The 15000-nt window shown below is 39.3% G+C and overlaps 2 protein-coding genes across 3 annotated transcripts in view; one reads left to right on the top strand and one right to left on the bottom strand.

Annotated features, from left to right (window-relative positions):
• lpcat4 (lysophosphatidylcholine acyltransferase 4) overlaps positions 1-5862 on the top strand; it is a 21889-nt gene extending 16027 nt beyond the window's left edge. The window contains exons 7-13 of the mRNA XM_081355834.1: positions 247-301; positions 416-498; positions 2081-2206; positions 2825-2978; positions 3078-3170; positions 4473-4608; positions 5302-5862. Coding sequence (XP_081211960.1) covers positions 247-301; positions 416-498; positions 2081-2206; positions 2825-2978; positions 3078-3170; positions 4473-4608; positions 5302-5474 — 820 coding nt within the window. The 3' untranslated portion in view covers positions 5475-5862. The remainder of the gene's footprint in view (positions 1-246; positions 302-415; positions 499-2080; positions 2207-2824; positions 2979-3077; positions 3171-4472; positions 4609-5301) is intronic.
• Positions 5863-8246: 2384 nt separating this feature from the next.
• The window catches only part of LOC308687147 (uncharacterized protein), a 10527-nt gene continuing 3773 nt past the window's right edge, over positions 8247-15000 (bottom strand). Inside the window, exons 3-6 of one of the 2 annotated variants that reach the window (XM_081359417.1) lie at positions 14390-14518; positions 11174-11241; positions 10847-11052; positions 8247-9349 (exon numbers count right to left, since the gene is read on the bottom strand). In XM_081359417.1, the coding sequence (XP_081215543.1) occupies positions 8276-9349; positions 10847-11052; positions 11174-11241; positions 14390-14518 (1477 nt within the window). In that variant the 3' untranslated portion in view covers positions 8247-8275. The remainder of the gene's footprint in view (positions 9350-10846; positions 11053-11173; positions 11242-14389; positions 14519-15000) is intronic. The other variant, XM_081359418.1, reaches the window with a different exon arrangement.

The raw sequence follows: 15000 nt of genomic DNA, 5'->3' as shown, positions 1-15000 counted from the left end.
ATCATCTCCTTGATTTTTTGTGTGTTCATTTAGGTAATAAAAGAAAAGTCACCAAGTTTCACCCCCATCCGATGAAGCAAAAAAATTAAACAATTCGAAACGTTCAAGTTTTCGCCCGTTTTCGGACGAAGAAGCCCAGAGGGTTTTAAGTAAATACAGTTAGACTTTGTGTATGAATAGTCTTGAGATCAGTTTGTGTCTCTGTTGTTCTGATGGTCCTGGTTTTGACTGGTTTCGTCTCCTCAGGCTCGGCGCTCTCTGGCACACCACCTCTCAGATCTACACCAGCGTTACCGTGGAGGTGGGTGGACTTCATTTGATTGACACGATCGAGAGCCAATCACGTCCAGCATTGTTACAGCTGTGACCAATAGAATCTCACTCAGTAATCCTTCTCTGCTCTGACTGGTTCTAGTTCCTGCCCGTCTACACGCCGTCACAGGAGGAGAAGGAAAACCCGGACTTATATGCTGAGAATGTACAGAAACTCATGGCCAAGTGAGTCACAAAAGTCACGAGTGGAACCATATACAGTTGCAAATCAGGTTTATTGGCAAAATGTACAGACTTCCAGCTGTTTGCAATGAACAAATCAAACAAAAGTAATAGAAATAGCTCAACACAACAAATGTTTCAATTGAAAATGCAACTTTTAATGACTCTCAAAATTAAGATCTGCAGATCAGGTGTTGCCTCGTTAATCAAGGGCTTCATTAGCTGCACCAGGTGTGCTTGAGCTAGAACACATGACATACCTGAACTGGCGAGGTTTATTGAGTGTCACATATGACTGCAAGTTAGAAATATGAAATATAAGTCAAAAGAATGGTCCAAAAAGTTAAGAACAGACATCATCGCCCTTCACAAACAAGGAACAGGATACAAAAAGTTAGGCACTAAATGTTCCCAGAGACACCGCTGGGAGCAAAGGTCAAAGTTAAAGGCCCCCTGAAATCAAAATGTAAGTTTTAAGCTTTTAGTATGACTATGGTAGCCTCAAGGTTATGAACGAGCTGGTGTGTTCCAAAACTATGACAAAATTCACGTTTTGGAGATATAAGCTTTTAAAATCACAGTCTCTCACTTCCGCTGGAATGGATCACAGATTTTTATGACGTCACTGCGGACATCAGCTTCTCATCACATCTTCTGTCCAATCAAATGCTCTCTAGAATCTAAAGCTCCGCCCCCTCTGCTATAAACTCCACTTGGCCGAAGCGAGCGTTGACACACACAGAGCAATGTGTGTTTGAGATGTGTGTTTGAGATGTGTGTTCGGTTGCTCAAATGCTCGAGTTATATTCCGTTGTCCAACTGTACGTTGGTTAAGAATTAAATGGTTTAGAATTTATTCACTCGTCTACTATTGAATCCGACGTGTCGTCAGCGCTCAGATTCGCTTCCATGGTGCTGTCGAGTACGACTCGCAGTCTGTGAGGTGAACTAAACGCTATTGGCTATTTGAAAAGGGGGAGGAGCCATTCAATATGTCCCGCCTCTTCCTGTTTCAGTGGAAATTACGTCAACGCATCAAACAAACCTGCGCTAAACACATGCCTGAACTCCAGGAATACTTCCAGTTGAATTTGGGGAAACCACTTGAAACATTTGTTGTGTTGAGCTATTTCAGATCCTTTAGTTTGATCTGTTCAGTGCTAACAGCTGGAAGTCTGTACATGTTAGTAGTGTCTCAATTATATTAAAATATGACTGGTGTTATTTTAGTATTATTTATACTCTACTACTATAGTATTTATTAATATTTTGAGATTTTGTTTTTATACCAATATATCTTTTCTTTTAAATGTAATCTTCAACTTCAACTTATTTTAGTTCAGTTTGTTGCCACAGCAACATTTTAAGTTTTTCATCTAGTGATATTTAATTTTATTTCAGCTTTATTTCAACTAACTAAAATTGTTTTGAGTAGTTTATTTTTGGACAGTTTTAGTTTATTTTAACAATAACAACCCCGTATTCGACCTGGTTAATTCAAGTTCAAGATGAATTAGACAAATTAGTGTGCGTTAATAGTGTCCGCTGTATTTGACCTGTAATACTGGTGTTGTGATGTTCCCAGAGCTCTCGGTGTTCCCGCCACGGATTATGTGATGGAGGGACGCTTTCCTGTTAAAAAGCTCGGAAACCTTTCGCTTCCACTGGAACCTCCGGCTCAGGACACACTCCAACTGCTCCATAAACACGGGTGTGTGTGTGTGTGTGTGTGAGTGAGTGTGAGAGAGAGAGAGATAAAGAGAGTGTGTGTGAGAGAGTGTAAGTGTGAGTGTGTGTGTGTGTGTGTGTGTGTGTGTGTGTGTGTGTGAGAGAGAGCGAGATAAAGAGAGTGTGTGTGAGAGAGTGTAAATGTGAGTGTGTGTGTGTGTGTGTGTGTGTGTGAGAGAGAGGAAGAGTGAGTGTGAGTGTGTGTGTGTGTGTGTGTGTGTGTGTGTGTGTGTGTGTGTGTGTGTGTGTGTGTGTGAGAGAGAGAGATAAAGAGTGTGTGTGTGTGTGTGTGTGAGAGAGAGAGAGAGAGAGAGATAAAGAGTGTGTGTGTGTGTGTGTGTGTGAGAGAGAGAGAGTGAGTGAGTGTGTGTGTGTGTGTGTGTGTGTGTGAGAGAGTGTGTGTGTGTTTGAGAGAGAGTGTGTGTGTGTGTGAGAGAGAGAGAGAGAGAGAGAGAGAGAGCGAAAGAGAGAGTTTGTGAGAGAGAGAGAGTGTGTGAGAGAGTGAGTGTATGAGTGTGTGTGTGTGTGTGTGTGAGAGAGTGTGTGTGTTCAGTATCTGTCCACCCGTTTGTCTCACACTCTTTCATCTCCTCTTCTGCAGTCTCACGAACGCTCGAGTGGAGACCGTGATGAACGCCATGATTGACAGCTGTCACTCAGGCCAGAGCGCCATGGTAACAGCCGATCACCTGACCTCTATTTTGGGGCTCAAGGACAGAAAGACGGCAGTGAAGATCTGCTCGCTTTACTCAAAGGTAATGGGGTGTGTGTGTGTGTGTGTGTGTGTGTGTGAGAGATTCGCTCTTATACAAAGCAACATACAGATGATGAGGTGTGTATGTGTGTGTTTGCAGGATGATACGGTGGACATGAGGCAGGTTTGTCTGAGTGTGTCGGCCGTGTCTGGCTTCAGGAGTCTGGAGTCTCTCATACACACGGCGTTCACGGTGAGTGTGTGTTCATGGGTGTGTCGCGTCATAAACTGGTATTACGCAAGCTGTTTGTTCTGGCTGAGGTTATAGAAGAGCTGGGAAACACTGACAGCAGGAACGCTCTCCGGCGAGAGTAGAAAAGTGGCTTATAACGCTTGACGAAGACCAACATCGTCACACTTTTATAATGAGAATCATTTATAAATCTATTCACAAAAAAACGAGAAGGTCTCGCTGCAGAAATAAAAGCTTTATGGTTTAATGTTTTGAAAGCAAATAAATGATGAAGACAGTAATTATTATATAATTTATACTAATATAAAATTTAGTATTGTAAAATGAAATAATTATTATTATTAAAAATGTTGTTTTTTTACAGTTCAATAATATCAGTTTCAATAAAAATATATTTCTTTATTGATTTGTTTCATAAAATTGCTTACTAATAAAAACCTAAAAAAAAAAAAATTAATCCTGTCACGATGCAAAACCATATAATACAATTTTTAATAAAAATAGGCCCAAAATGATTTACTTTAATTCTGTGAAAATGTACATTATTTATATATTTAGTTATTTATAATGTAATATAACTGCAATATAATTTAGCTTATTTGCGGTTTTATCTGATAATTGCTCCATTTTATTGTCCCATAAAAACAACAGTGGAAAGAGATTTAATTAAAAAAATTAGGGATTCACCGATATGAGCATTTTGGCCAATAGCGATAATTCTTTATATCCGAAAGCTGAAAACCGATATATTGGCCGATAAATCTAAATCCATATTTTATAATTTTTAAAAGCTTGATTACAAAAACAAAAGTTCTCACCATTAAAATCCACAATTATAATGTTCTCATTACATTTGTATGCAGCCGATATGACAGACTTGCACTACTTTACTTCTCTATTTTTGTTAATTATCCTTTTTTAAGTGATTCCAATCATATTTCAAGCGATTCAAAACCATCATGTGAAGTGAGGAAATAATACATTATTTATCAGCTTTAATGTATCGGCCAATCAGACCGATAACGATGCCATTAAAAATGAACATATATCGGTCGATACCGATACGGTGCCGATATATTGTGCATCCCTAAAAACAATATATGGAAAAATAATCTCAATATGATTTTTGGGTTATATTCATGCAATTAAAATATATTATTCTAATATATTATCCCCCCCCCCCCCCCAATTCATTCTGTCTGTTTTCAATTAAATCATGTGAAAAATAGTTATGGCCGGTAAAGTTTCTCAATGTAACGCATTCCTCAAGAGTTTGAATCCTGATTTGGCGTCTGTTCGCAGTGGTTCGACACGGACCAGGATGGGTTCCTGAGCGCAGACGACCTGTCCGGCCTGATGGGGGCGCTGGTGGGCATCCCGCAGTACGATATAGGAGAGATGTTCTCAGCGCTGACCACCAGGGGGCGACCGACTGAGGGTAAAAAACCTTCATTGTAAAATGGGACAGTCTAGCTTATAAACGAATGCTTTTTTGGAAACCACAAAACAGAGTTTACAACCTGTCTAAATGTGTTGACCTTGGTCTATGATGTACATATCTATACAATCACATCTTAGTAAGATTTATTGTCAATAATTTTATCCCTTAAAACTCATCTTTAATCACCAAAATGACATATTTAAATGTTTTTTCCTTGAAAAAAAAAAAAAACTCCATGCCTTAAAATATCTTGAATGTAACTCGACACCCTTGCCTCATTTAGTATTCGCGGTTCTATGAATATGCAAATGAGCCCCGCCTCCACTCACTCACTCAGCTCAGAGATCCACTGGTTGACGATCACACGTTGATCTGATTGGTTACAAGGTAGTTTGTGACGTCAGAAACACCAGCGATTTCAAAGCGTGTTTTTGAGACTGTCTTTGGTTCACTGCAGTTTTAAGGAGGAAATACTCAGCAATGCTGTCGACTTATGAACTTACACATGGTTTGTCTTATTAAAGCATATTAAAAACACCACATAGAAACAATTCGAGTTAGCAGAAAGATGCGCCCAATACAGATGAAACCCAGTACTTCTCTAATGCAGCCTAATGTTTATTCAGCTAAGATGATAACGATGGTATTTTAATATCGAACGCTAACTGGTTTTGTGTTCGTCTCCTAAAGCTTCTCTGCGGGACTTATTGATGACGCATCCAGTTTATCGGAAAGTCTTCACAGAGTATCTCCATTCCAATGGGCTCGCTGACGGAAATCACAATGGCATTCCCAATGGGAAGCTCAACTGCAGCAACGGGATTTATAACCGCTACGGGTCGACCAATAGGAAGTCAGACTGAGGAGCGTCGCTCGGTCGGTAGCAATGTCGCAATACTGGAAAGATCGTCCCACTGCATGTGCAATAACTGTGTGAGATATGTGGCTGTGTGTGAAAGGATTATGTTTACATGTGTGCGAGTGATTTCTGATTAGTCTGTGCTGTTTTCATGTCTATCTGGGCGCTGGGATTGACACTGTGAGACTATAACACTAAATGAATGTGCCATGGAACAAGTACCTATATATATTTTATAAATTATTATGCTTGAAGGATCTGTATGTGTATTTAAAAGTGTATATTTTTGTCATTTTAAACTGTAAGTTGGAAAAACCAAACGCATTTGTAATGTCAAAGACTTCTGCTGATATGTCATTATTTTATACTTTATTATATTAAAATCTTAAATGAAGACGTGATGTTTCCTGTCTTTATTCGAAACTTGTCGAACGTGTTTGTCGTTTTGAACGAGTGTTGGTGGTTTGATCGTCGACTCTTCTACTCTTGTCCTGTTTTTCTAACCTTACACTGTGTGTATTTATAGTTTGTCTTTTTAAGTTTCTTATATTGGAAAAACCATCAGATTTCTGCTGACGTCATATTATTTTAATGTTCACTTTAATATATTAAAATTTTAAAGTCTCCCTGTAGTCAATCATTTTATCCCTTAAAACTCATCTTTGATCACCATAAAAGACGAAATCTCCATGCCTTAAAATAGCTTGAATGTTACTCGACACCGTCACCTTATTTATTATTCATGAATATGCAAATTAGCCCCGCCCCCACTCACGTCAGCTCAGATTCACTCGGCGGCCGACACACTTAAGTAAACGCTGCCCAAAGTTATCGCTCTTTACAACTTCGGACACATAACGGTAATCAGGGGCGATTCTAGGATTTTCATTTTAGGGTGGCTCAGCCCCCAATGAGGGTATGATTTAAAAAAAAAAAAAAAAAGTTAGTTTATGGTCTAATGCGCATTATTAACTAGTTTCATTGATTCATCCAGTAACATGCATATGGCAGGGTCTTATAATCACATGAGGTACCAAATGCAAGGTATTTAGGGGGGTTCGGGGGCATGCTCCCCCGAGAAAATTTTGATTTCTCTGATCTACATATGTGCATTTTAAGATGTTTTGAAGGCCAAAAAAATTGGATAACAACAGCTTTAAAACCATGTACCGGCAGCTGTTTATTTTCCACACTTCATCAGCATCACACTTTTTTTCTCTTTTTTTTTCTCTTGCTCTGTCTTTTCCCCTCCTAAAGCTGAGCTTTGACTGATAAAGGCTTTTCATTTTTGTCTGTCAGTGAAGAAAGTAAACATAGGGTCAACTGATTTCAGGTTGATTTATGAATAATTTTCTCAGACAAAGCTACCAGGTTTATTAAATTCATTCACAATATGTAGACATTCATTACTGATCTAGGCCTAATACATGGCCGTAGACAGGGCTTTATAATCAAAGAGGTCATAAATTTGAGGTTGTTATTGGGTTAAACATTTTTATTTCTCTGATATGTGCATTTCAAGACGTTTGAAGGCCAAAAAAGGATAAGAAATAGATTTAAAACCTGCTCTCTCCTCATCTCCATCACTACAAAGGCTACAAATTGTATTATATTAATTCTCAACATGTACACATGCATTATTAATCTTGTGCCTATGAAAACGGCTTTGTTAATGTTTCTTGTCCCCTCACAATGACATAATTACACGTTATATAGGAGTATTTTCAGCTCAAAATGGTGAAATTAGACAAAAGTTTATTAGTTTTCTAATTATTTTTGTCATTCGTTTAACATTTATGACCTAAAAAACTGTCAAATATAAAATGTTTAGTTTAGCTAGGCTACTTACATCTTAACTCGCACTTGACCGTAAACTGAAGCGTCAGTCGTGCTGCTAAAATTCCATGTAAAATTCGCGCTCAGCAGCTTCTGTGAACATAAAGCCCGCCTACTTTGATTTGATTGGTCATCTCAAATATTCTGACACTGACGAGAAGTGAAAGACCAATGAGGCTCAGATGAACAAACACACACACACACGCGCGCCTCTGTTTCTGACCTGCGCTCTGCTTGGCGCTGCTGCCGACTGAAGATGAAGAACATTATTTAACCTTGTCAAAGACAAAATATATATATTTTAGAATAACAACATTTCTTACTCCAAGTTTTAGGGGTGCTAAGCTCCTTTTTAGGGGTGCCTCTTCTAGCCTCGCCCATGACGGTAATTAATATGATTAGCCTTTTACTTGACTATGTTATCAAACAGTTAATAATGTTATCAAACTGCTAATGTTGCACAAACCTTGTTCCTGTTCGCATCTCAGAGTCAGCTGCCTTTTAACAATCTCGAACAATCGTCAGAAACACTTTGAACAACTCAGAACGTCACTGTAGAAAGGCATATAGTTCATCATATCCATCATACACCTGCTAAATCGCTAAATCTACCCGATTTTTCATATCAACATAAAAATACACCGGGATAACCAGGAATCTCTGGAAACTCCCCTACTAGAATGCTGTTAATGATATGCTGAAGCCCGCCGGCACGTTGATCTGATTGGTTAAGGTAGTTTGTGACGTCAGGAACACTAGCAATTTCAAAAAGTCTTTTGTTCACTGCAGTTTTAAGGAGGAAATACTCAGCAATGGTGTCGACTTATGAATTTACACATGGTTTGTCTTAAAGCACATTAAACACACCACATAGCCATAAACAACATTACAAGCTTGATTTTCACCACAGGGGGAGGAGTTTAAATAAAGACATGATGTTCCCTGTGGTTCATTTATGTTTATTATGCCTTAAGTGGGTTTTTCGTTACATTCCTCCACCTTGGACCTTCTCAAGCGTCTTCGTTCGGGGTATGAGTGGGTTTTGGTCTCGTCTCGTGCGATCAGAAAACCATCTCCGTTCTCGCCAATGGCCCATTTTTGCCGCTCTTTTCCATCGCTTCTTTCTGCTTGCGGCGTTCGTCGACTCTCTACACGAGATCTGAGATCCGTACGTTGCCGTAATTGCTCTTTTTCGGTGATTGTTTTGAATACATCAGTTTCTTTCGCTCCATGTTTGGTTGCTGATCTTCGTTGACCGTCCTGAGTCTTTCTGTTCCTTTGGTTTTCAGCTGTGTTCGGCCTTTTATCGTTGGTCGTTCTCTCGTCGAGCGCCGTGATCTTTTCCTGCTTCCGCTTTCTACGTCGTCTCTTCTGTTTTTTGTTCCGGTTTACATTCTTTTCCTCGGACGTCTCCTTTATGTTTTTCTGTGTTGTCACTGTATTATTTATCATTCCCTGCTGAGAATCGTTGGGAATGTCCGTATCCATGTTTCTCTTTTCCATTGTGCTTCCAATTGCCTCTGTTTTTTGTCTGGCCACCAAGTTATCCTCTCCATCATGCTCAACTCCACCATTCGCAGGGGTTTTTGAATGTTTTATGGACTGCGTAAATGATGCATGATGGGATTTGTAGTTTTGAAGACTGAAGCACTCGGATTGGACGGTCGTTTCAAGTTCAGCGGGGTCGTACAAAGTCTCGCTTTTTACTCCTGAAGAGTTTCCAGATGGACCAAAGTCTTGGAAAGCCGAATGAATCGTTTCTTGGACCTGGACGCCTTGGGAACTTAATGTTTGAGATGCGTTCTGGCCGCCATTTTCCATCCCAGTTGGTGTGGAAATCCAAAATGATTTCTGCGTCATGTGATCTTGAAGATTTGACCCATTATACTGGCTGAAGTCATGTTGTGGAGTCCAATGGGAGCATCCGGCGACTGGCTTGGTAATGCCGCTGGAAAACAAATCCTGGGAATTTTCCTTAAGGACATCAGTGAGGTTGTGATCTTCGGAGAGAAGAGAGGTGATGTAGTCCATGTCGAAACCAGCCTGAAGGAGAGAAAACACACTTTAAAATGAGAACGCCGACTCTTATAGATTAAGACAGATTTAGATTAGGTTTGATCAGTGTTGGGGGAAACTCATTACAAGTAACTTGAGTCACGTAATCAGATTACTTTTTCAAGAAACTAGTAAAGTAACGCATTACTTTTAAAATTTACAACAAAATATCTGAGTTACTTTGTCAAATAAGTAACGCAAGTTACTTTGTTTTCCCATTTATTGACTGACAGCTGTCCTGTCCCCATGTTGAGACAAATCAAATGTGAGCATTTACTCATCTCACTCGCACAAAAACATTCAGTATTCCTCAAAATGAATAAAATCAGTGAAATGCAGAATCAGAATACTTATGAAAACCTCCAATAACTAAATAGCCTATGTTAAAGTCGGCATGAAATCAAATTTGACAAATCTTCTTTTTATATGTAATATTGTAGTGTTTATTATAAATGATTTATCTGTGCACTTCATTATTTTTTTTAAATTCATGTACCCTTATAATCTTTAATCAAATACATTACCCTTCCCCCCCCCCTCGAAACGACCTCTCTTCTCTTTCGGTCACGTGCCATGGCGAAAGGGTGCGGCCAGAGCCGATGAGGGTGCGGCTATCGAGATGCTCTCGAGGGTGAACTTGACTGATAACAGAGAATGTCTAATAAGGTGATAACTTGACTTGACTCATCTTGGTTCGCAGGAATAATAAAATAAAATAAAAAATCCTTCATGGGAGGGTAACGGTGGGAAGTCCGGTGGAGAGAAATCCTCCACAACTGAATGTAAACTGGCATTCAAATCTGCCTCCATTTTGTTTGCAACGCCCAACCTCCAACGATCCAATCAATTCCCGAAGGACGAAATCAAGCCCCGCCCTACATTTTTTTTCTAATTTCAGAAGCCGTTTCATTCGGATATACGTCACAACAAGGAAAAAATTACAATCTCAACTTCCGTTTCATGCCGACTTTAAATAAATCTCACTTTATTGACCAATGTATTGCTTCTGACCTTCGATTATTCATTTAAACCATAAGCAAAAAATGAGTATAGATTTAGAAGTGTTAAAGTTTCTTCTCTTGCATCTCTTCTTCTGTTATCCAGAACAGCAGCAGCTGAAAGGTTTGTTTGAGCGGCGCCCTCTACTGTACAGGAGTGAATCTGCATTTCCTTCAGCCTGAGGATTATTATTTCACTTTTGGTGTGAAAGGGTCTTTACATTTGCCCAAAAATATTACTTTTTTGTTATAAAAAAACAAGCCCAGCCCAGGTGAAAAAAAAGTAACGCAAAAGTAATGTAACGTAAAAAAAAGTAACTAATTAGTTACTAATACTAATTAGTAATTAGTAATAGTAACTAATTAGTTACTATTTCAGTGAGTAACGCAATACTGTAATGCATTGCCTTTCAAAGTAACTTTCCCCAACACTGGTTTAGATCATTTAGAGAGGCTTTTGAATGTGAATTCATAGGGTTTGATTGACCTCGTTGGTAAATTCGCAGTGGTTTAACAGCTGGTTGAAGTACTGTGCACACATGTCCTCCTCGTCGGCTGCGGTGACCTCTGACCCATCGCTGACCTTTGACCCCAGAGCGTCCATGATCTGTGAGTATTCTGCCAGCGCGCTCTCGGCGAGATCTTCAACCGGCCGCGCCTTTTTAGATCGTTTTCTTGCCTTCTTCACGTTACCTGCGCAAGTGACGAGGTTCATTGTTTACTATTTAACTCAGTCATAGATGAAGTTTAGGTTATAATGTTTTATCAGTCAGCGTAAATAAAACATGAATTGTGAGCCATTATAAATCCTGACCTTTGGGAATCGATTGATGCTCATTGGCTCTGTGGGTGCTCTTGTTCTGTTCTTCCAACTCAATGAACCTACAGGAGTATAAATAAAAAACTCCAATTCCCGACATCAGTAAATTCCTAAAACCTCTTAAACCCTCTTAAACCCTCTTAAAACCTCTTAAAACCCTCTTAAAACCTCTTAAACCATCTTAAACCCTCTTAAACCCTCTTAAAACCTCTTAAACCATCTTAAACCCTCTTAAACCCTCTTAAGCCCTCTTAAACCCTCTTAAACCTCTTAAAACCTCTTAAACCATCTTAAAACCTCTTAAACCCTCTTAAAACCCCCTTAAAACATCTTAAACCTCTTAAAACCTTTTAAACCCTCTTAAAAACCTCTTAAAACCTATTAAACCCTCTTAAACCTCTTAAAACCTCTTAAAACCCTCTTAAACCCTCTTAAAACATCTTAAACCTCTTAAAACCTTTTAAACCCTCTTAAACCCCTCTTAAAACCTATTAAACCCTCTTAAAACCTCTTAAAACTTTCTTAAACCCTCTTAAAACCTCTTAAACCTCTTAAATAGGGCTGCACGTTTTCAAGTTTTTCATTAACCGTTAACCGAGGCCCTTAGCGGTTAATACTCGGTTAACCATAGTGTGCGCGCCGCAACCCCGAGATAGGCAAAATTTGCGGGTGGGACATGTCCCCACCACTATTTTCTAAGGTCGATATTGTCACCACTTTTGAAACATCTCGCGGCATGAATACCAATACAAATAAACAAAACATCTTCAGTTAACTAGCAGAGCATTCATTTCGTTCGTTTTTTTTTTTTTTTTTAGGCGATCTAGCGCTGAAATGTTTTGTTTTTTAAATCAAGTGATCAAAGTGCTCGTTGCCGCTGCGATCGAGAAGGGGCTTGTAAAACGTGCTGAGGTATTATTAATTCGTGGCCACAACAATTCACCTGATACTGATAAATATTCACCAATTCACAAAAAAAAAAAGGAATAAAAAGCTGTAGTCGGCCTTCACTGAAGAGCTATCTTCACAGGGACGAAAAACAGTTTAATAATTATTATTAATTCGTGGCCACGAAATAATTCACCTGAATATTCACCAATTCACAAAATATAGGTCTTTAGCATTCACTAATTAATAGTATCAAACTGTTTTTGGCCACGTTAAATCAAAATGAGGGAGGGAAATAGTTCAACGTGTCCACGATTTATTAAAACGAGGGAACAAATAAGTCGTCGTAACAACTAATTATTTAGATCAGTGGACAGGGCGCATAAGAACAAACAGTGAGAGAGCCCCGGCCGCGCGCGCGCGCACTCTCACCGCCTTCAAACAACACGAGCGCTGTATTGCTCTCTCTCCCTCGCGCATATCAACACAGTAAAAGGTCGGAAGACCGATTGTGTTTTATAGATTAGTAGTTTGTTCATATAAAGTGTTTGATTAGCAAGTACATGTTTAGGAAATGCATAATACAAATTGTATGGGTTAATGTAACGGTAAACGGACTCTGCGGGTAAAACTGTTGTGATGAAACTGCGCATGCGCGGGGTAAAACTGCTGGTGTAAAGCTGTGGCTCTGCGGCTCTGCAGACAGATATTATTGTGCTGCGATCAGTGGCGCGGATACTGACTGACTATATTTGTTTCTGGCTCGCGCACAGCCTTCATTCTCGGACGCGCGCTTTCTTTGCCCGCTTCATATTAGAAAACTGGTCTAGCGGTCTCTGGCGGTGCAAAAATGTATTACAACTAAATTCAATGCACACCATTGACGCCACTTAACCGAGCAAAATGTTTCACTCGGTTACGCAATTTTTAACGGTTAATCGGTTAACCATGGACACCCCTACTCTTAAAACCTTTTAAACCCTCTTAAAACCTATTAAACCCTCTTAAACCCTCTTAAACCCTCTTAAAACCTTTTAAACCCTCCTCTTCAACCATCTTAAATCCTCTGGTGCTCTTCGTGTGTCGGTGACCAACATTTATTCTTTAATTTCAATGAAAGGAATGTACTATATTTTAGTTTGATAATGTTTTTATGTAATATAAATAATATATTGTATTTTTAGGGTATTTTATGTACTACATTATATTTACGCTGTATTTATAATTCATTTATTCACTTTTTGAGCATAGACCTGAAAATTACATTTTGTATTTAAACTGTGGGTAAATCTTGAATCTAGAGCGACAGACTGAAGTTTGGTCTCTTTTTCAAGACGACACTCGGCAGATTATTGCAGAAGTGAAAAAAGTTTGAAAAAGTGAACTTAAAAAAAGTTACAGAATTTTATGAAAAGTTATGAAAATTGTGCAAAGATTTTCAATTTTTTGATGAAATATATATTTTCAAAAACATGCATTACTCTAAAACTTTGAGAAAAGTTGTGTTTCAAATTTGATCTTGATATCTCAAAAAACGATCTTTCAGTTCGGCTGTGGTTCTAAACGCTTCCACTAGAGGAAACTCGTCTCCGTTCATTTCCAATACACTCGTTTCTGACCGCGAGGAGCTCAAGCGTGACTATTACATACAGGACCATTTAACCTGTTCCAATCATGCCCATGATTTTTTTCCGTGTGTTTACATAACAAGTGCCAAAACCTTTAGCAAGTTTCGTACCATTCCGATAAAAAAACAAAAACAAATGTACACTTTTCCAGTCAGAAATGACCAAGAGCCCCAGAGGGTTAAAGACTGTCTTTCTAATTGTGAGATTTGCTCTTTATCCACCATTTCTGCAGCTAAGGGGTTAAAAAATGACAAATGTTCTACTCCAAATAGCATCAAGTTAATACACAATGTATAATTAAATTAATGGTAACACTTTATTTCAATAGTCCACTTTAGACATTCTACTAACCCTAAGTAACTTTGCAGCTGTCAACTGCTGTCATTACAGTATTAGTAGACTGGTAATATCTGCTAACACTATTTTGTTGTAATATTTTACTGACTATAAGTAACTTGGCAACTACAAGTCAACTTATTCTCCTAACCCGAACCCTAACAGCCTACAGACAGCTTACTAATACTCTTAGTTGACATGTAGTTGCAAAGTTACTTTATCTAGGCTAGTTAGTAGAATGTCTAAAGTGGACTATCAAAATAAAGTGCAACCAAATTAATGTTAGACATGTTATTAGTCCTCCTCAGCCATATCAGTCTCAGAGATGTGTGTAATTCGTTAATCACTGTTAGCTCACATCTTGGCAGTGACGTGATATTGCTGGCGCTGAAAGGGCGGGATCCTCCTCCACTCCTCAACGGCCGCGCGCACGGCCTCCGAGAACGGCAGATCGGGACTGTGGACGGAGAGAGAGCAGATCGCGCGACTGAGAGAGAGAGAGAGAGAGAGAGAGAGAGAAAACAGGTTTGATCAAATAACAAGCCTTGAAGACCCGTTCACACAATTAATATAACTATATCGAGTGAGTGAGTGAGTGAGTGAGTGTGTGTGTGTGTGTGTGTGTGTGTGTGAGAGAGTGAGTGTGAGTGAGTGCGTGAGTGAGTGTGTGTGTGTGTGTGTGTGTGTGAGAGAGAGTGAGTGTGAGTGAGTGCGTGAGTGAGTGTGTGTGTGTGTGTGTGTGTGAGTGTGTGAGAGAGAGAGAGAGAGAGAGAGAGAGAGTGTGTGTGTGTGTGAGAGAGAGAGAGTGAGTGAGTGCGTGAGTGAGTGTGTGTGTGTGTGTGAGAGAGAGTGAGTGAGTGTGTGTGTGTGTGTGTGGAGCACGATCAGGAGCAGGAGCACGATCGACATGATCTTCACAGCCCGGCAGCTTCAGGAAAAGTGCCGGGAGCAACATCAGGACATGTTTAT

Source organism: Scardinius erythrophthalmus (genome assembly GCF_964197995.2).
Source record: "Scardinius erythrophthalmus genome assembly, chromosome: 2".
In the NCBI taxonomy this organism is placed as follows: domain Eukaryota; kingdom Metazoa; phylum Chordata; class Actinopteri; order Cypriniformes; family Leuciscidae; genus Scardinius; species Scardinius erythrophthalmus.
Note: the sequence above shows the minus strand (reverse complement) of the source record. Positions and strands in the feature narration are given on the sequence as shown.